Genomic DNA, 19,472 nt, shown 5'->3' with positions numbered 1-19,472 from the left:
TTCTTTTTCAATATTCCTCTGGCTATTTGGGGTCTTTTCTGGTTCCCTACAAATTTTAGGATTATTTGTTCCATTTCTTTGAAAAAAGTGGATGGTATTTTGGTGCGGATTGCCTTGAATGTGTAGATTGCTCTAGGTAGCATTGACATCTTCACAATGTTTGTTCTTCCAATCCATGAGCATGGAACATTTTTCCATTTCTTTGTGTCTTCCTCAGTTTCTTTCATGAGCATTTTATAGTTTTCTGAGTACAGATCTTGGCCTCTTTGGTTAGATTTATTCCTAGGTATCTTATGGTTTTGGGTGCAATTGTAAATGGGACTGACTCCTTGATTTGTCTCTCTTCTGTCTTGTTGTTGGTATATAGAAATGCCACTGATTTCTGTGCATTGATTTTATATCCTGCCACTTGACTGAATTCTTGTATGAGTTCTAGCAGTTTTGGGGTGGAGTCTTTTGGGTTTTCCACATAAAGTATCATATCATCTGCAAAGAGTGAGAGTTGGACTTCCTCTTTGCCGATTTGGATGCCTTTGATTTCTTTTTGTTGTCTGATTGCTGTGGCTAGGACTTCTAATACTATGTTGAATAGCAGTGGTGAGAGTAGACATCCCTGCCGCGTTCCTGACCTTAGGGGGAAAGCTCTCAGTTTTTCCCCATTGAGAATGATATTTGCTGTAGGTTTTTCATAGATGGCTTTTATGATATTGAGATATGTACCCTCTGTCCCTGAGTTTTGATCAAGAAAGGATACTGTACTTTGTCAAATGCTTTTTCTGCATCTATTGAGAGGATCATATGATTCTTGTTCTTTCTTTTGTTAATGTATTGTATCACATTGATTGATTTGCGGATGTTTTTATTTATTTATTTTTAAAGATTTTATTTATTTATTTGACAGAGAGAGAGAGCGAGAGCAGGAACACAAGCAGGGGGAATGGGAGAGAGAGAAGAAGGCTTCCTGCCGAGCAGGGAGCGCAGTGTGGGACTCGATCCCAGGACCTTGGGATCATGAGCTGAGCCGAAGGCAGATGCTTAACGACTGAGCCACCCAGGCGCCCCTGATTTGCAGATGTTGAACCAACCTTGCAGCCCAGGGATAAATCCCACTTGGTCGTGGTGAATAATCCTTTTAATTTACTGTTGGATCCTATTGGCTAGTATTTTGGTGAGAATTTTTAGATCCATGTTCATCAAGGATATTGGTCTGTAATTCTCCTTTTTGATGGGGTCTTTGTCTGGTTTTGGGATCAAGGTAATGGTGGCCTCATAAAGTGAGTTTGAAAGTTTTCCTCCCATTTCTATTTTTTGGAACAGTTTCAGGAGAATAGGTATTAATTCTTCTTTAAATGTCTGGTAGAATTCCCCTGGAAGCCATCTGGCCCCAGCCTTTTGTTTCTTGGGAGATTTTTGATGACTGCTTCAATTTCCTTAGTGGTTATAGGTCTGTTCAGGTTTTCTATTTCTTCCTGGTTCAATTTTGGTAGTTGATACATCTCTAGGAATGCATCCATTTCTTCCAGGTTCTCCTATTTGCTGGCATAGAGATGCTCATAATATGTTCTTATAATTCTTTGTATTTCTTTGGTGTTGGTTGTGATCTCTCCTCTTTCATTCATGATTTTGTTGATTTGGGTCATTTCTCTTTTTCTTTTTGATCAGTCTGGCCAGGGGTTTATCAATCTTGTGAATTCTTTCAAAGAACCAGCTCCTAGTTTCGTTGATCTGTTCTACTGTTCTTTTGGTTTCTATTTCATGGATTTCTTCTCTGATCTTTATTATTTCTTTTCTCCTGCTGGGTTTAGGCTTTATTTGCTGTTCTCTCTCCAGCTCCCTTAGGTGTAGGGTTAGGTTGTGTATTTGAGACCTTTCTTGTTTCTTGAGAAAGGCTTGGATTGCTATATACTTTCCTCTTAGGACTGCCTTTGCTGCATCCCAAAGATTTTGAACAGTTGTGTTTTCATTTTCATTGGTTTCCATGAATTTTTTTAATTCTTCTATAATTTCCTGGTTGACCCACTCATTCTTTAGTAGGATGCTCTTTAGCCTCCATGTATTTGAGTTCTTTCTGACTTTCCTCTTGTGATTGAGTTCTAGTTTCAAAGCATTGTGGTCTGAAAACATGAAGGGACTGATCCCAGTCTTTTGGTACCGGTTGAGACCTGATTTGTGACCTAGGATGTGAACAATTCTGGAGAATGTTCGATGGGCACTAGAGAAGAATGTGTGTTCCGTTGCTTTGGGATAGAATGTTCTGAATATGTCTGTGAAGTCCATTTGGTCCATTGTGTCATTTAAAGTCTTTATTTCCTTGTTGATCTTTTGCTTAGATGATCTGTCCATTTCAGTGAGGGGGGTGTTAAAGTCCCCCACTATTATGTATTGTTGTCAATGTGTTTCTTTGCTTTTGTTATTAATTGCCTTATATAATTGGCTGCTCCCATGCTAGGGGCATCGATATTTACAATTGTTAGATCTTCTTGTTGGATAGACCCTTTAAGTAGGATACAGTGTCCTTCCTCATCTCTTATTACAGTCTTTGTTTTAAAATCTAATTTGTCTGATATAAGGATTGCCACCCCAGCTTTCTTTTGGTGTCCATTAGCATGGTAAATGGTTTTCCACCCCCTCACTTTCAATCTGGGGGTGTCTTTGGGTCTAAAATGAGTCTCTTGCAGACAGCATATCAATGGGTCTTGTTTTTTAATCAATCTGATAGCCCGTGTCTTTTGATTGGGGCATTTAGCCCATTTACATTCAGGGTAACTATTGAAAGATATGAATTTAGTGCCATTGTATTGCCTGTAAGGTGACTGTGACTGTATATTGTCTGTGTTCCTTTCTGATCTATGCTGCTTTTAGGCTCTCTCTTTGCTTAGAGGACCCCTTTCAATATTTCTTTTAGGGCTGGTTTTGTGTTTGCAAATTCCTTTAGTTTTTGTTTGTGCTGGAAGCTTTTTATCTCTCCTTCTATTTTCAATGACAGCGGCTCCATAGCTCAGGGGTTAGAGCACTGGTCTTGTATTTTCAATGACAGCCTAGCTGGATATAGTATTCTTGGCTGCGTATTTTTCTCATTTAGTGCTCTGAATATATCATGCCAGTCCTTTCTGGCCTGCCAGGTCTCTGTGGATAGGTCTGTTGCCAATCTAATGTTTCTACCATTATAGGTTACATATCTCTTCTCCCAAGCTGCTTTCAAGATTTTCTCTTTGTCTCTGAGACTCGCAAGTTTTACTATTAGATGTCGGGGTGTTGACCTTTTTTTATTGATTTTGAGAGGGGTTCTCTGTGCCTCCTGGATTTTGATGCCTGTTTCCTTCCCCACATTAGGGAAGTTCTCTGCTCTAATTTGCTCCAATATACCTTCTGCCCCTCTCTCTCTTTCTTCTTCTTCTGGGATCCCAATTATTCTAATGTTTTTTCGTTTATGGTATCGCTTATCTCTCGAATTCTGCCCTCGTGATCCAGTAGTTGTTTTTCTCTTTTTCTCAGCTTCTTTATTTTCCATCATTTGGTCTTCTATATTGCTGATTCTCTCTTCTGCCTCACTTATCCTAGTAGTTAGTGCCCCCATTTTGATTGCACCTCACTAATAGCCTTTTTGATTTCGACTTGGGTAGATTTTAGTTCTTTTATTTCTCCAGAAAGGGTTTCTCTAATAACTTCCATGCTTTTTTCAAGCCCAGGTAGTATCTTTAAAATCATGATTCTGACTTCGTACTAATGTCCATATTGAGTAGGTCCCTGGCAGACGGTATTACCTCTTGTTCTTTTTGTTGAGATGATTTTTTTCGTCTTGTCATTTTGTCCAGAGGAGAATAGATGAATGAGAGAACAAAATGCTAACAGGTTAACAACATCCCCAGAAATATACTCTAAACAAATCAGAAAAGAGCTGAAACCAGGGGAAAAGAAAGGGAAAGAAAAAAGAGGAAAAGAAAAAGATAAAAACAAACAAAAACAGAACAAAAAAAAAAACAGAATATGATCAAATATGATCAGGCTGGTACATAGATCAGTGCCACACACTAGATTTTGGGTGTATTTTGGTCTGTTAGAAGAAAGTTCCTCCTAAAATTTTAAAGAAAAAAAGACTTAAATGTGTACAAAATAAGGGTTGATACGATGAAGGGATGGAGTATGACTGTAAAGATGAAAAGTATAAAAAATTTTAAAAAAGGAATTGATAAGGTGTTTGAAGAAAGAAAGAAGAGGATTAAAGAAAAAAAGGGAGAGAATGTGATGAGGCAGGAGACTAGAACAAAGCCATACACTAGAGATTTAGGGTATATTCTGATCTGTTAGAAGAAATTGTATCTCAAAATTTTAAAGAAAGAACAACTTATATATATATATATATATATATATATATATATATGCCAAAGATAAGGGTAACTACTATAAAGGGATAGAATATGACTCTAAAAATGAAAAATAAAATTTTTTTTAAAAAAGGGATTGATAAGATGTTGGTTGAAAAAGGGAAAAAGAAAAATTCAAAAAAAAAGTAAAAAAAATTAACTTTGAAAGACTAATGAATCATGGTAAAAAAGCCATGAATTCTATGTGCAGTATTCCCCTAGCACTGGAGTTCTCCTGTTTTCCTTGATCGGTAAACTTGGTCTTGGCTGGCTGTTCGTGCTGATCTTCTGGGGGAGGGGCCTGTTGCCGTGGTTCCCAAATATCTTTGCCGGAGGCGGAATTGCCCCACCCTTGTCGGTCTGGGCTAAGTAATCCGCTCGGGTTTGCTCTCAGGAGCTTTTGTTCCCTGCAAGCTCTCGGTACAGCTTTGGGGGACCAGGGTGAAAATGGCGGCCTCCCAATCTCCCCCTGGGAGGAGCCGAGAACTCGGGGCCCCACTCCTCAGTGCGCCCCCAGAGAAAAGCAGTCAGTCACTCCCGTCTCCCCGGTCTCCGGCCGCACTACGTGTTCACCCGGCCTGTGACCGAGCGTTTCTGTGTCTGGCACCCGACCCGTGTGGAGTCTCCAAACCCAGCAGATCCCTGCGGTGTGCTCCCGGGCCCCTCCTCCCGGGGGAGGGAAGGGAGTCTCCCCGGATCTGCCGCTTGTTGGGTCCCTGCTGGAGGAGCAGTGGCCCGACTGTCACCGATCACAGTTTATGGCAACCCCGAGCTGAGAGCCCGTTCCTCGGCTCCGTCTCTGCAGCCGGCTTCCCTGCTCCGATACCTGGGAGCTCTGCTGCACTCAGGCACCCCCGGTCTTTCTGTGACCCCGAGGGTCCTGAGACCACACGGTCCCAGCAAGGGTTCCACCCCCCACTTAGCCACTGGAGGGACGTCCCTCAGCGGAGCCGACTTCTAAAAGTTCCGATTTTGTGCCCCGCGGCTCTATCCCTTTCCAGAAGCGGCCAACGGAGGCCCCCTCCCCCGCTGTCTATCCTCCCGAATATCGCCTCGGATTCACTTCTCCACACGTCCTACCTTCCAGTAAGTGGTCACTTTTCTGTTCAGAGAGTTGTTGCTACTCTCCTCTTCGATCTCCTGGTGAGTTCGTAGGTGTTCAGAATGGTTTGATCCCTATTCAGCTGAATTCCTGAGACCAGATAAAATCCAGGTCTCCTACTCCTCCGCCATCTTGCTCTGAACAAAAATATTTAATGGTAACTTTTCTAGATTAATAAAATGGTAAGTTATAAAGATGGTGAAACATTTTTAAGGAGATTAAGTGCTTGATAAATAAAGAGGTAACTATTAAGAAAACAAGATCAACAAAAGACATCTAAGGTACTCATCCATTTAAAATGATGTTATGGCCCAGCGTGGAGTCTGTTTCTGGGATTCTTTCTCCTGTGAAGAGTGTGTGTTCTGCAGTCACTTGGTCTAGTGTTTTCCAAATGTCAGTTTGATTAGGTTGCCTGTGCTTTCGTTTATTTTTTGTTTGTTTGCTGTTGCTAGTTCTGTTGATTGCTGAAAGAGGAGTTTTAAAATCTCCGACTGTGATCCTGGAATCGTGGAATTGTTTCTCCATTTCATTTTTGCTCCATGCATATTTTAAGGCTCTGCTCTTAGGAGCTTCCACCTTCATAGTTGTGATGTCTTTTTAATGAATTGTCCTTTTATTCTTTAAGAAATGTCCCATTTAATCTCTTGCAGTACTCTCTGTCTTGAAGTATATTTTCTCTGATAAGAATATATCCACTTTAGCCTTCTTATGCTTACTGTCTTAATGGTATATCCTATTCTGTCAATTCAGTTTCTATCCATTCACCTATCTCTGTCTTTATTTTTAAAGTCAGTCTCATAGGCAGCATATTGTGGGTCTTCCTCTTTTCCTAATTGGAATGTTTAAATTTTTTTTTTTTAAGATTTTATTTATCTGACAGCGAGAGAGGGAACACAAGCAGGGGGAGTGGGAGAGGGAGAAGCAGGCTTCCCGCCAAGCAGGGCTCGATCCCAGGACCCCAGGATCATGACCTGAGCCAAGGCAGACGCTTAACGACTGAGCCACCCAGGCACCCCTTAACTGGAATGTTTAGATCATTAACATTTCATGTAATTATTAGTGTTGTTGACTTTTATTATTCGTTATTTGTTTTCTGTTTGCTCCCTTTTGGATTTTGTTCTTCTGTTCCCCTTCTCTTTTTTTGGTTCATTTAAATAGCTCTTAGTATTTCATTTTACCTTGATTTTTCAGCTACATTTCTTTATACTTTTTAATGGTTGCACGAAGGATTTCAGTTTAATAACTAGCTCTTAATCATCTATCTGTGGTTAGTATTGTACCAATCACATAAAACGTAGAAGCCCTGGAATCAGATAGATGTCTCCAGCCCCAGCCCTACTGTCCTTTTGTTACATACATATCAACTGTCTACACACACTGTAGGTACACGGTTAACCCTTGATCAACACTGGGGTTAGGGGTACTGATTCCCTGCACAATCGGAAATTTGCGTATAAGTTTTGACTCCCCCAAAAACTTAACTACTAATAACCTACTGTTGACTGGAAGACTTGTTGATAATATAAACAGTCAATTAACACATCTAATGTGATATGGATTATATACTGTATTTTTACAATAAAGTAGGGTAAAGAAAATGTTATTAAGAAAGTCATAAGGAAAATCCATTTACAGCACTGTGCAGTGTTTATTAAAAAAATCTGCATAGAAGTAGACACACAATTTAAACCTGTGTTGTCCAAGGGTCACCTGTACATCACACACATTATAAACCTCACCCAGCAGTGTTGTGGTGTCTGCTCTAAATAGTCATACATATTTTAAATAAGTAAAAACGTAGCCTTTGAATCAATCCTGATATTTACCATTTCTGATGCTCTTCCTTCATTTCTGGAGATCCACATTTCCCTTTGGTATCATTTCCTCTTCAGCTTGAAGAGCTTCCTTTAGCATTTTTTATAGAGCAGGTCTTCTGGCAATAAAACTTTTCTGTTTTCCATGAACAAAATTGCCTTTTTTTACTGTTTTTTTCCTGTAGGATATTTTTGCTACATAATTCAGGGTTGATACTGTTTTTTCTGCCAGTGCTTTAAAGGTGCTCCCCTTTGTCTTTTGGCCTCTGTGTTTTCTGCTGAGAAATTTGCATCATTCAAATTGTCATTCCCCTCCACATAACATGTTTTTTTTTTTCCAGCTGCTTCTGAGATTTTTTATTTATCTGATTTTCTCCAGTTTGATGATAGTGTGTATCGATGTAGTTTTCTTTGATTTATCCTGTTTGGTGTTCCTTGAACTTCTTAAATCTGTAAACTTAAGTATTTGGCTGAATTTGGAAAGTTCTCAGCCATTACATTTTTTATGTCCCGATTCTTTTCTTCTCTTTCTTGGGACTCCAGTTATATATGTTAGATAGATAGATAGATAGATATAGCTTTTGTTATTGTCACACAGTTTCTTGATGCTATGATCACTTAAAAAAAAATAAAGAACTTTTTCTCTTTGTTTTTCAGATTGGTTAACATAGCCAGATTCACTGACACTTGCCTCTACCATCTGCATTTGTTGTTGGTCCATTCATTGAATTAGTTTCTAATATTTTATTTTTCCGTCCTAAGACTTCCACTTATTTTAAATAACATTTCTTTCTCTGCTGAGAGCTTCTTTCTATTTATTTCCTAACTGTTTTCCTTTACCTCTAGGGAAGAATGGTTATAATATAATGGTTAAGCTGCTTTAAATTTTTTCTAATAATTCTAATATCTTGTCCATCTTGGGACTGATATTTGTTGGTTGTCTTTTCACTTTTTTATGGTTCTTTGTTGAGTAAAACTATTTTGGATTGCATCCTGGACATTTTGAATGTCACGTTGCATAGACTCTTGGTTCCGTTAAAATCTTCCGGAGATTATTGATGTTTTTGATTTAGCAGGCAGTTGATCCCCTTTGGTTCAGGCTTCAAGTCTTCTAACTACTCTCCTCCCACCCTTCCTTCCTGTGTGTGGTAGTTCAACCTCAGTTCATTTCTCAAAAGTTTGCTCCGCTGGTTTGGGTCTGTTTTGTCCATGCTTACTTGGTTCAGGAGTTAGTCTGAGACCTGTGTGGGTATACAGATAACCAGGGCATGTCCTTCTCCAATTCTCTCCCCTCTGGGATATCATCATACTCAGGCTTGTCTTGGCTCCTTTCTGTCCTTCTTCTGGCCAGAAGGATGGCAAGGTCTTTGTCAGTTTTAGCCATCTCTGCTACCCTGCTCTGCGAGCGGGGCCTGCCTTCAGTTCACAGCTGTGAGAAGAGCCAACCCGACACCAGAACACGTACTCCCACAGCTGTCTGTTCTCCTCACTTTGACTCCCCTGCGTAATCTGCGTGCTTTTTTTACTTTGCCAAGTTCTCGGGTCATTGTTTTTGGTACTTTGTTCAGAGTGTATGGCAGTAATCATTGGGAGGCCTGGGCTCCTAGGGGGCTTACACTGTCGTAAGGGAACCAGAAGTCTTTGTAGATTTATTTAAATGTTGGTAAGGTGAATGAAGTCAGAACAGGTCATAAATTTTCCTGTGCCTTATTTGAAGTTTAGGGGGGTAGGTGAGGAGCTGGGAGGGACCTTGAATGCAAGTGTACATGTTCATACTCTGACTGCGATATGTCAGTCTGGTTCTGAGTCATTAACTCTACCAACCCTTCCATTTGTATTTTTAAAGCATTTGAAGACACTTCGTCACCCTTGCTTGCTAAGATTTTTATCTTGCACTGTGGAGGCAGCTGGGATTCATCTGGTCACTGAGCGCGTGCAGCCTTTGGAGGTGGCTTTAGAAACGCTGTCTTCTGCAGAGGTCTGTGCCGGGATCTATGACATACTGCTGGCTCTCATCTTCCTTCATGACCGAGTAAGTAACCTGGGCACCGTCTGCCTCACAGGCCTTGCTACAGGCCGGAGGGTTGATGTGTGTGCTAGTGCTTTTAAGTTATGGGAGGTACAGAAATCATAAGTTGCTATTCTTACTTGAGTCTTCCGGAGGAAAATGAGCACGTTGGAAGGCACCAGAAGGGCTCCAGACAGGTGGTTTGTGGAATGGGCAAGGGCTTCTCCAACCCTGGGCAGTTTTTTATAGACTTTATTTCGGTTTACTATTGTCTCCCTCTAGTTTGAGGGAAGTCTTTACCTAAAAATACCTGCAGCTGGTATTACTGTTTTTAAGACAAAGATAAAGCCTTAACACTGATGTTGCTGTGGACCAGAGTTCCTATTTGATCCCAATTTTGTTACATTTTAGATTTTGAAGGAAGAAATGACCATTTCTTAGGAAAAGGCAGAGCTTTACACACCCCTTTCTCATTTGAGTGGGTGGTGCTACTGAGGGACAACCTCTTTTTTTTTTTTTTTAAGGTTATTTATTTATTTGAGGGAGAGAGAGCAAGCACTAGTGGGGGGAGGAGCGGTGAGAGAGAGCAGCAGGAAGCTCCATGCAGGGCTGGATCCTGGAACCCCAGGATCACGACCTGAGCCGAAGGCAGACGCTTCACCGACTGAGCCACCCAGGCGCCCCGAGAGACAGCCTCATAACACTGTGGTCAGATTTGCTCTTAAGGGGTACGGGTAGAGTGCCTATGTTTACTTCTGGCCTATTTCTTGACAGTATTATTGAGCTATTTCTTAATGGAGTACTAAGGCCTTTGGCAGCCCTCCAAGATTAAAAATTACCGGTCACAAGTTAGAAACACTTGCATTTGACTCATCTCAGTGTATGTTTTTTTTTGTTTGTTTGTTTTAACTTTTTCTATTAATGGGAGACTGATTCCAAATATCAGTTTGGATTTATTGTCTCTTAAAAGTATGTCTAAGATTCATACAAAGAAGAAGAATTAGTGCTTCACGTGGAGGAATATTTTCCTCGTTGGAGAAAGTACATGCACATGGTAGAAAGTTTGACTAGTGTGAGAGTGCATATAGGGAAGAGTAAGCCCCCCACCCTGAATCCAGCACCCCACCTCTCTCCAGAGGCAACCATGGTGATCAGCGTATTAGTCCAGAGATGGTCGGTGTGCATCTAAACCAAATGTCCCTGTGCTTATTCTCCTTTGTTTTTTCTCAGATGTAAAAATACCATACATACTATTCTGAACCTTCCTTTAGAATATATGTATATACACAATATATATCAAAATTTGTACATACTTGATCTAGTGAGTAGAATATTTAAAATGCACTTGTCTACTGAAATGATTTCTGGTTCAGGAAAAAAACACACTTCAATCCTGTTCTCATTTTCTTCTTTCTTCTCATTTATCTGACTGTATTATTTTTTATAGTTTTAAGTTTTTGCACTTCTGTGGTCTGTGGGGTATTTCTGGTGGTCCTTATTCCATTTTCCTCTTCTCTGGGCAGGATTTTTAAATGCCTACTGACAAGATTTCAGGTGAAGTGGATCTGGGTTCGTGATAGAATGTAGGTGAGGAAGAATTTAGAGGAGAAAAGTAATACAATAACCTATGGGAGCAAAGGTAAACTTTATCTTTTAAAGGATGGAAGCAAACGATGTAGGCTCTAAAGACTTGTAACCTCACACTTAAGGAATCCTTGGTTCTCCTGACACCCGTGGAAGCAGGGATGTGCAGCCAAGGAAAAGCCCTTTCATTGCACTTCCCTGTTCTCCAACCTCATAATGCTTAATTAAGCAGGCTTATTCAGTCTGTCATTCCTTAAAGTTGTACTTCCATTTATCATGCCACGAGTGGGATGACTTGCCATATCTCTTTTTGGTGTTCAGTATTTAGTTTTTTAAAACTCCTGCTTCAAAATTTCTAGTGGCAGCTTCCTCCTGTTTTTTTTCCCAGGGACACCTAACACACAACAATGTCTGCTTATCATCTGTGTTTGTGAGTGAAGATGGGCACTGGAAGCTGGGAGGAATGGAAACCGTCTGTAAAGTTCCTCAGGCCACGCCCGAGGTAAGCCAGGGGATGGGCCCCCTTTGTCTTGCAGAATTTGATAGCATTTTGGTATGTGGTTCTTACCTGGGGATTTTCCTTCAGTGTTAGAGTGATCTTAGATTTGGAGACTTGACTTTTCTGTCACTGCTCCTATTCGCAGAACGGTAGGGGTTTATTCTTCAGAGGGGCCCCAGCCTTCATTTCTTCTTGTCTCATTTGGTAGCTGAGGAACTTGAGACTGAGAGGTAAACTGGCTCGGTCAGGTCAAATTTTTAATTAAATGTTCCTGCCTTCTGCTTCTCTAGTACCCTGTACTTAATCACACCACTTAATGTTTAATATTGAAATTACCTTTGCGGGGCACCTGGGTGGCTCAGTCGTTAAGCGTCTGTCTTTAGGTCAGGTCATGGTCCCAGGGTCCTGGGATCGAGCCCCGCGTCGGGCTCCCTGCTCAGCGGGAAGCCTGCTTCTCCCTCTCCCACTCCCCCTGCTTGTGTTCCCTCTCTCGCTGTGTCTCTCTCTGTCAAGTAAATAAATAAAATCTTTAAAAAAAAAAAAAAAGAAATTACCTTTGTGTGTCTGTTTTCTTACCAGTGTTTGAGCTTCGTGAGGGTGTGAGAGTCTCTTATATGTATCTTTACATCTCTTCCTAGAGTAGTGCCTGGCATGCATCAGGTACTGAAGAAATGTTCGTTAACAACCGTCACATTGTCCAAAGTCACACGCTGTGTCCTAACAGCTGGAGTTAGGACCCATGCATCTTAACTCCTCCCAGTGGGCTGTGTTGTTGCTGCCTCTGTACCCCTTACTGGTTTTGTCTGACCAGGATCTACAAATTTCCCTCCTAGGTTGATGAACCTTCCTCTTCTGTTTTGTTTCTTGTGTTCACCATTTTGCATGTTGCCACTAGACTTGCTCTTTCTGAAAAACAGAAAAAAACCAAACCAATCTCATCCCGGCAGCCCTACTGAAGTGGCGGCTCGCGACCTACTGGCTCCGTCTGGTTTCCCCTGTTCTCTTGTGGGGCTTCCACACGTGGGCCATGTTAAGTGTGCACCTTCCTGGGCTCTTGCCCAGTTCACCTTCTACTTCCACCACAGAGATGCTCCTCTGGTAATATTTCTGCCCTAGTCGATCCCTTTCTTCTCAGAATTCACCTTACATCTAATTAGTATAACAGCACGTAGTTCATCCTACGATCAATGTTCCAAATTCTTTACCATGGCGTGGAAGGCCCTCCGCAAGCTCTTCCCCAGCCTCCCTTCAGCGTCACATACCACTTCCAGCTACTGAGTTGCATTCTGGTCTCCCCGAGTTCTCGCAGGGGTGGTACCCCAGCACCCTCTACTTCCCTTGTGTGCCGTTCCGTTGCTGGGATGCCTCGCTTCCCCCAGGATCTCTGGAGAATGGAAGATGAGCTGAAGTCTCAGATCTAGCTAAGTCTCTTTGTGGAGCCCTCCCCTGGGTGTTCCCTACCCAAAGAAATTTGTCCCTCCTGTGCTTCCATGGCACTCAGCACATCACTGAAATTTTTAGTTTACATTCTAGATTGTGAGCACCTGGCTGGGGGCAGGGAATTTACCATATTCCTTTTGTATTTCTCATGCCGTAAGTGGTGTTTGGGACATAGAAGCTCTTGAAAAATAATCTTTGAATCAGTGAATGAATGTCTTTGTTCTGTGGATGTCATCTCTGTAGCTAATAAGGTCCTCAACTTTGGTATCTCACGTGGCAGCGAGCCTTAAGATTGACTTGATTCAGTCAGAAGATTAATGATAGATTTGTTCTATGCTAGAAAAGCCTTTTATTTATTAATAACTAGGCAAGATGAGAAAGACGTATTCCTAATGATTAGTGGAAGGAAGTGAGATGCAGAGATGCCTCTGAACAGCAGAGGGCGCCCTACCCGGCTGAAGGGGAGAGGCAGGGAACTAACCTGTCTTTTCCACTGAGCCTCGTGCTGTGCCAGGTACTGTATTCACATTTTTTAATTAGCAAGATTTCACATGTACGTATTTAACATGTGGCATTGGTGTGAAGGCTTCATTGCTGCTATTTCCATTGCTGGTTGCTTCTGTAACTTGCTGTGATTGGTTCACCAGACCTGTGTGTGAATTATTTTCCTTAATTTATTTCTCTGTCTAGTTTCTGAGGAGTATTCAGTCAGTCAGAGACCCAGCATCCATCCCTCCTGAAGAGATGGTAAGATGACATGCTTCAGCTGTAACAAAGGCTTCTTCGTGTGACTGAGTGTGAAACTTAAAAGAACCTTTTGTCTGTCCCCTCTTTCTTGGCCAAGCTGCAGATGCCTCAGAATGCCTTTGGCCGGACAGCTTCTCAGATTAATCTCATCACCACAGCAGGGAGCCTTTTCCCTGACAGTCCGCTTACATTTTTGGTGGTACAGACACCTAGGATACCGTGTAAAGACAGGGTTGGTGCTTCAGACCCATTTCAGGGTCTTTGTATTTTGCTGGAAGCCCAAAGAGCTGGGGGTGCAACACACCAGCCCTTCCTTTGCTTCCCCGAAGCCATTCATCGGCCTGTCGGTTATTGGTTAGGACGCCACGAGACCTAGAAGAGTGATGATTGGCATTAATAATCTTGAGTGACAAAGGTTCCATCCACAAATTTCCCTGATAGGTCGATGAACCTTTCTATTCTGTTTTGTTTCTTGCCTTCACCACCAGCTGCTGGTGAAGATTGTATTTACCAGTAAATATGAAGGAAGTTGCTCCCTCTAAATTTGTTTTTATAACTGCTGGAAATAGACCGCAATCCCCAAAGACATATTTAATGTGCTTTATAGGAAATACAAACCCAACTACAAACTTGAGTGTAGACCTAAGACTTGAAATAAATCCTGTTGATCCAAATCAGCACTGTGTGTATGTACTAGAGTTTTTCAGACTGATTTGTGGTTTTAAATCAAGTTGTTAGAGGTTCTGACAAGCATTTTGAGAAAAAGGAGTAAAGTAGAAAATACCATTAAGTGCTGTAGGTAGTAAGGCTAAGTATTGTTTTATGAAACTTTTGTTTCCGTTACGTGAGTCTTTATGCATATGTGTATATATTCCTTCCACTAACGGTAATCATAATAATAAACATTTTAAAAATCTGGTTGCAGCCAAAAATATTTTTGAAAGCCACAGACATATATCCTATTTAGGCCTTTTGTTTTCTTTTTGCACTTGTTTGATATTTTTAAATCTTTGATAAATTCCATTCACTCCGAGTGTAGAAGCCTGTAAGCGAGTGGATGGTGCTGTGAGGTTAGCTTGGAATCTCATAAATGCAAACACGGGAGAGTGCTTCAGAGAAAACTTAGGTGTGGTTTATAAGGCAGATTCTCTAGGTTTAATGATCTTTCCTGCTTTCAGTCTCCAGAATTCACAACCCTGCCTGAGTCACACGGACATGCCCGGGACGCCTATGCGTTTGGGACATTGGTGGAAAGTTTGCTCACAATCTTAAGTGAACAGGGTGAGTCGGAGTTGTACTACTGCATCCACAGAATAAGTAGGAAGGTCATTCACGGCCTGTTCTGTGTGGATTCAAAGGACCGCAGTCTTTGATCACAATAAGGAATCTGTTGCTTACCAAATAACTTGCCTAGGGCAGATCTTAACAGCAGTGAGGAAAGAAGCTCTGATTTCTTTACTTTGCAGAGTTAAAAGCATTTTAAGTAGGAACCACCTTCAGCTCTGACTCTTAAGTAGCCCAGGTTACTCTCGTGATACTTCCTGGGATTGGTTCTTGTGGTCTGAAGCCTCTGTTCCTTAGTCGGCCACGTAAATGAACACTGTTAACCGATGGATGTGGAACCATCTGAAGGAAAGAGGAGGATTCAACATTTTTTATTAATCTAAATCAAGCTTAGCATTTCTTTGTCTTTATTCTTTCCAAGTCCTTTTGATATTTTTCTTCTTAATATAATGTGCTTATTACCTTTTCTTTTGTTGCCCCGGAGAGCCCAGGCTACTGAGCACATTGTTTTCTTCTCTTTTGAGCTCTCCAGAGGCACGCCTGGAGCCTGCTTCACTCTGCTCCAGCCACTGCCGGCCTTCAGGTGCCCACCTGCTGCCTGGCCGGGGGTGCCTGCCCCGTGAGGCCCCTTGCTGCCCGGGATTGCACTTGGCCCAGGCTTCGTGCAGCTCTAATGCAGTTTCTTTCACCAGGTGTCTGCAGCGTTCTGAAGTTACAAGCATCATTCAGCTGCTGGCTCTAAATTGTCTCAGCCTAAAAATACTTGAGAATTACACCCTTAAGGCCCTAAGGCCGCCCTTGTAGGGATGAACTTACTACCCTACTGTGTCTGGAATGGTGGCAATTATGTACCATCCTTGGGAGATAAGAAAATACGGTCATTCCGATAACTTTTCGTGTTCTCTGGATGGGGAACCCTGGTGGGAGAGGCCCGCGGACCTGCCACCTATTCAGCCATCTTTAGGCCTGAGCTGAGCTAACCCGGACTGCCAGCCTGGAAGTGAGGCGGCTCCATAGAGCAGCCCCGGGGAGTGGGTGGGGGTTGGCTGTGTGGGCAGGTGAGTTTTGTACACCTGCCTTGGAGTCTGGCTTCTGCTTAGCAACAGCCAGGGCTTTGTTTGTTTGGGCTTTTACAGGTTGGTTTTTGCTCTCGTCAGTCTCCAGCTATAGAGGTCCTGGAAAGAGGGAGAAGGCATTGGAAACTAACTGTAGCTCTGGATTTCAGTTTCAGCGGATGTTCTCTCCAGCTTTCAACAGACCTTGCACTCAACCTTGCTGAATCCTATTCCAAAATGTCGGCCAGCGCTCTGCACCTTACTGTCCCATGACTTCTTCAGGTGAGGGCATCTGGCGGCCTTGGCTAGCTGTTTCCCCCGCAGCCGGCCTGCTCTTGGACCTGGCGTTCCAGCCATGGGGTTTGGGGGCCCCGGTCACGCGGTCCCTCCTGTGGTTGCCGTTCACTGTCAGGAGAGGTTTAAATCACGTCCACATGGGAAAACAGAGGGCAAAATTGGGCTGCCTCTCAGGTTCTTATCACAGGAAGTTTGAGATATCTTTAACTGTGGTGAAGGCTTGAGTCTAGAAGTTACAGCCAGGTCCCCTTAGGACTTGGGTTGGTGAAGAGGCTAGTGGTTTGCAGTTGTCAAGGAATTGAGAAACTCTCTACTGCCATCGTGTTCTTGATAAGAATTTGTTATTGTTGAAAATTTTTCTTGTTTGGGGGAAAGGAGCTCATTTTTCTTCAGGCAGAAGATTGTCTTCTTGGTTTAGTAATACATGATGGAAGAGAAGCACAGAAGTCTAAAGGGAGGGCACGATAGAATGGTAATACTGTCGCTGGATTCAGAGATGTTTTTGAACCTCTCTTCAAGGTCAGTTTTAATTACATGTCCTCCACCTTTTCATTTCCATGACCCAAAGGTTAATTTCACAGTCGCAACTTTGATTAGCAGAATTGATCTTATGTCCATTTTGAAACTAAAGACCCTTACTTGTTCGCGGTTGGAGAGCCCAAGAAAAACCAGAGTGGAAGGAAAGCTAACGTTCTCCTTGGAGGGGGTGAATTACCTCTAGGGTAGGACTAGGGGCCATATTATTAAACAGGGCAGAGAGGTAGTTTCACTATAGCTATTAGGATTTTATTTGACATTTACATTTCAAAGAAACTGTTCAAAACCTTGCCCATTACAAGATTCTTCTAACCAAGGCATTTCTGTGTCCTTTTGGATAATTCATACCAGTATTTTATTTACCTTGATATAAGAGCTCTACAAAGAACAACCCTTTACAGCAAGTAGATGATCTCATCACTGTGTGGTAAGAGTTCTTTAGTAAGAATTGTACTTTAAGCAGAGATGGGAGAGAAAACCAAAACCCACACCAGCTACCTCTTCCTGAACTCTGATGGTTACGTGTGAGCCAACTTGATTAGATGTCAGTTAAGACATTTGTGTTTTTTCTCTGCTGCTAAGCCGGAGGGAAAGAAAGGGGTGTCGATGTAAGATGTGGAGACTCGGGGTGCTGCGTGCGGATGGCCCAGCAGCCTCGTCCCGGTAGGACGGGAGCACGGGAGCAGCGTTCCCCTGGAGCTGGGCAGTGTGCAGCCTCACAGGCCCTGCGGGGACCCCCCCCCCCCGGCCTGGCTGAGAAAATGGCCTCAGGGCTTCGGACAGGAGCAATGGGAAGATTCCAGTGACTGGCACGAGAGATGCCTCTTTCTCCAACCCTCTCAGAGTTCTTACTTCACTAGAGCAGACTGGAGATTTCAACGACTGTTTGCAGTGCTTGATCACCCCAATACCACTGTTCCCGGGACAGTTCATTTCACCACATCCTATTGCAACAAAAGCTCAGAAGACTCTTGATTGCTCAAACCACCGGGTTTGTGGGTGTTTGTTTACACACCATGTGCCTTGAAGCATGTATCCTCTTCACAGATCTCTTTGCTGTTCTTAAAATGCTGGTGGGCCTGGCTCATAGCATTTGTCTCATGAGCTACTTAGTTATAATAGAGTCTTCTAAGTGGCATGGGAGAATGTTTCCTTGAATATTAGCATAGTGTGGTCTGTGGTTATGGCTTCAGTATTTAACATGCCTTCTCTAATCTATTGTCCTGCATATTTTTTTTTTCTCTTTGGCATTTAGGAATGATTTTCTAGAAGTTGTGAATTTCTTGAAAAGTTTAACATTGAAGAGTGAAGAGGAAAAAACTGAATTTTTCAAGTAAGTTCACAAAGTGAAGGGCTTAAAATTCAGTAACTTGGATTAAGTCTGTGTAATCACTTTGGGTAGAGAGATGAGTCAGACGTTTACTTTCTCGGGCCAAGCTTTTTGGATATTTCCTGTGTGTTGGCTTTCTGCTAGGCCCTGGGATGGACAGATGGTTCTGGTGGGGGAAACATGCAGACTGGTAGTCCTTAAACAGTGATAGAGCTTGCCGGGGGCGTCCTGAGACCCCAGAGGAGAGAGAGGAGGTATTCTAGGCAGCGGGAACGAGTGCACAGAGGCAGGGCGCGTGCTGAGCCTGGCACACCTAGCAGCTGGGTCCAGTTGGAGCGTAGACTCCGAGGCTGGGGTGGGTGAGAGGTGGGCACCCTCAGGTGGGGCAGTGAGAACCAGTGACACTGGTGGTAAGCAGTGGGCTTCAGGCATTGAAGCCGTGGAAGCGGTCTGTGAAGTGGTTAAATCTCCCAAGGCGGATCGCTCTGTCGTCTGTGGAGGGCACGGGTTGATTTTTTACGGGACTTGGAATGGTTGGTAGACCTTGGCAGGCATCGGTGGTACAGTGAAGACACAGACAGGAAGAACTTTCAACGTCAGATTGGCAAGCCCTTAGGGATGATCCCAAGAGCATTAGAGAATCCTGGAGGAGAGGCCCCAGCGCGCCGGGAACGTGAGGAGTTTGGGGTCAGGGTGTCCCTGCACAGTGTCGGGGGGGGAGCTGTAGACGGAGATGTGCACGGGCATTTGGCCAGATGGGTCTGAGGCCTGGGAGAGACGTCGGCAGCCGAGGAGCCAGCAGTGAGGACCAGGGTGTCACAGCCTGCAGTCGGCGACAGTTTCCCAGAGAAAGCGGAGTTATGGGGAAGACCGAGTGCCCAGACGTAACCCTGGGGCAGCCGCCCAACCTCGTACGGGGGTGGCTGACCAGTGAGACAAAGCAGCGATGGTGACCGGAGGTTCGGAGAATGCCCAGAAGCCTTGTGGTCCCGGCAGAGGAACGTTCGGAAAGGTCGGGGGAATCCCTGTTCACTGAGGAGTCGGGGGGAGCAGTGGCGGCCTCGTCTGAGGAGGAGCCGTTGGAGCGGAGGGAGCCAGGCCGCAGTGAGCTCAGAAGTGAACGGAAGGTGAGAAAGTGGACTGCGTAGAACCTCCTGAGAAGTTCGGAGAAGAGAGAGCAGAGAATAGCCGAAGAAGGGAGTGGAGACAAGAAGGGCTTGTGTTTAGGACGAAAGAGATGTGGGCAGGGGTGTAGGCTGAGGGAGCAGGGCTCGGGGAAGAGAGCTGTGGCCCCGGAAGAGGTCAGGCTGTGGGGTGACAGTGGCTGGGCGCAGTGGGAAGTACGAGGAGGCCCCGCATCCCGGGGACCCGTGGGGGAGGCGGGGACATAGACCCGTTAGGGCGTGGTGGC

The 19,472-nt window shown here is 43.5% G+C and overlaps 1 protein-coding gene across 8 annotated transcripts in view; it reads left to right on the top strand.

Annotated features, from left to right (window-relative positions):
- Positions 1 to 19,472, top strand: part of SCYL3 (SCY1 like pseudokinase 3) — a 47,972-nt gene that overhangs the window by 11,995 nt on the left and 16,505 nt on the right. For 6 of the 8 annotated variants that reach the window (XM_025878077.2, XM_073899994.1, XM_025878073.2 and 3 more), the window contains 6 exons: positions 9,127 to 9,312; positions 11,261 to 11,374; positions 13,502 to 13,558; positions 14,737 to 14,839; positions 16,068 to 16,179; positions 17,987 to 18,064. In XM_025878077.2, the coding sequence (XP_025733862.1) occupies positions 9,127 to 9,312; positions 11,261 to 11,374; positions 13,502 to 13,558; positions 14,737 to 14,839; positions 16,068 to 16,179; positions 17,987 to 18,064 (650 nt within the window). Of the gene's footprint in view, positions 1 to 8,505; positions 8,526 to 9,126; positions 9,313 to 10,811; positions 10,876 to 10,900; positions 10,928 to 11,260; positions 11,375 to 13,501; positions 13,559 to 14,736; positions 14,840 to 16,067; positions 16,180 to 17,986; positions 18,065 to 19,472 lie in introns of those variants that run through there. The other 2 variants (XM_073899998.1, XM_073899997.1) reach the window with 2 other exon arrangements.

Source organism: Callorhinus ursinus, unplaced genomic scaffold (assembly GCF_003265705.2).
Source record: "Callorhinus ursinus isolate GAN/ISIS: 27379988/994484 unplaced genomic scaffold, GSC_fseal_2.0 scaffold13, whole genome shotgun sequence".
Lineage (NCBI taxonomy): Eukaryota > Metazoa > Chordata > Mammalia > Carnivora > Otariidae > Callorhinus > Callorhinus ursinus.
Note: the sequence above shows the minus strand (reverse complement) of the source record. Positions and strands in the feature narration are given on the sequence as shown.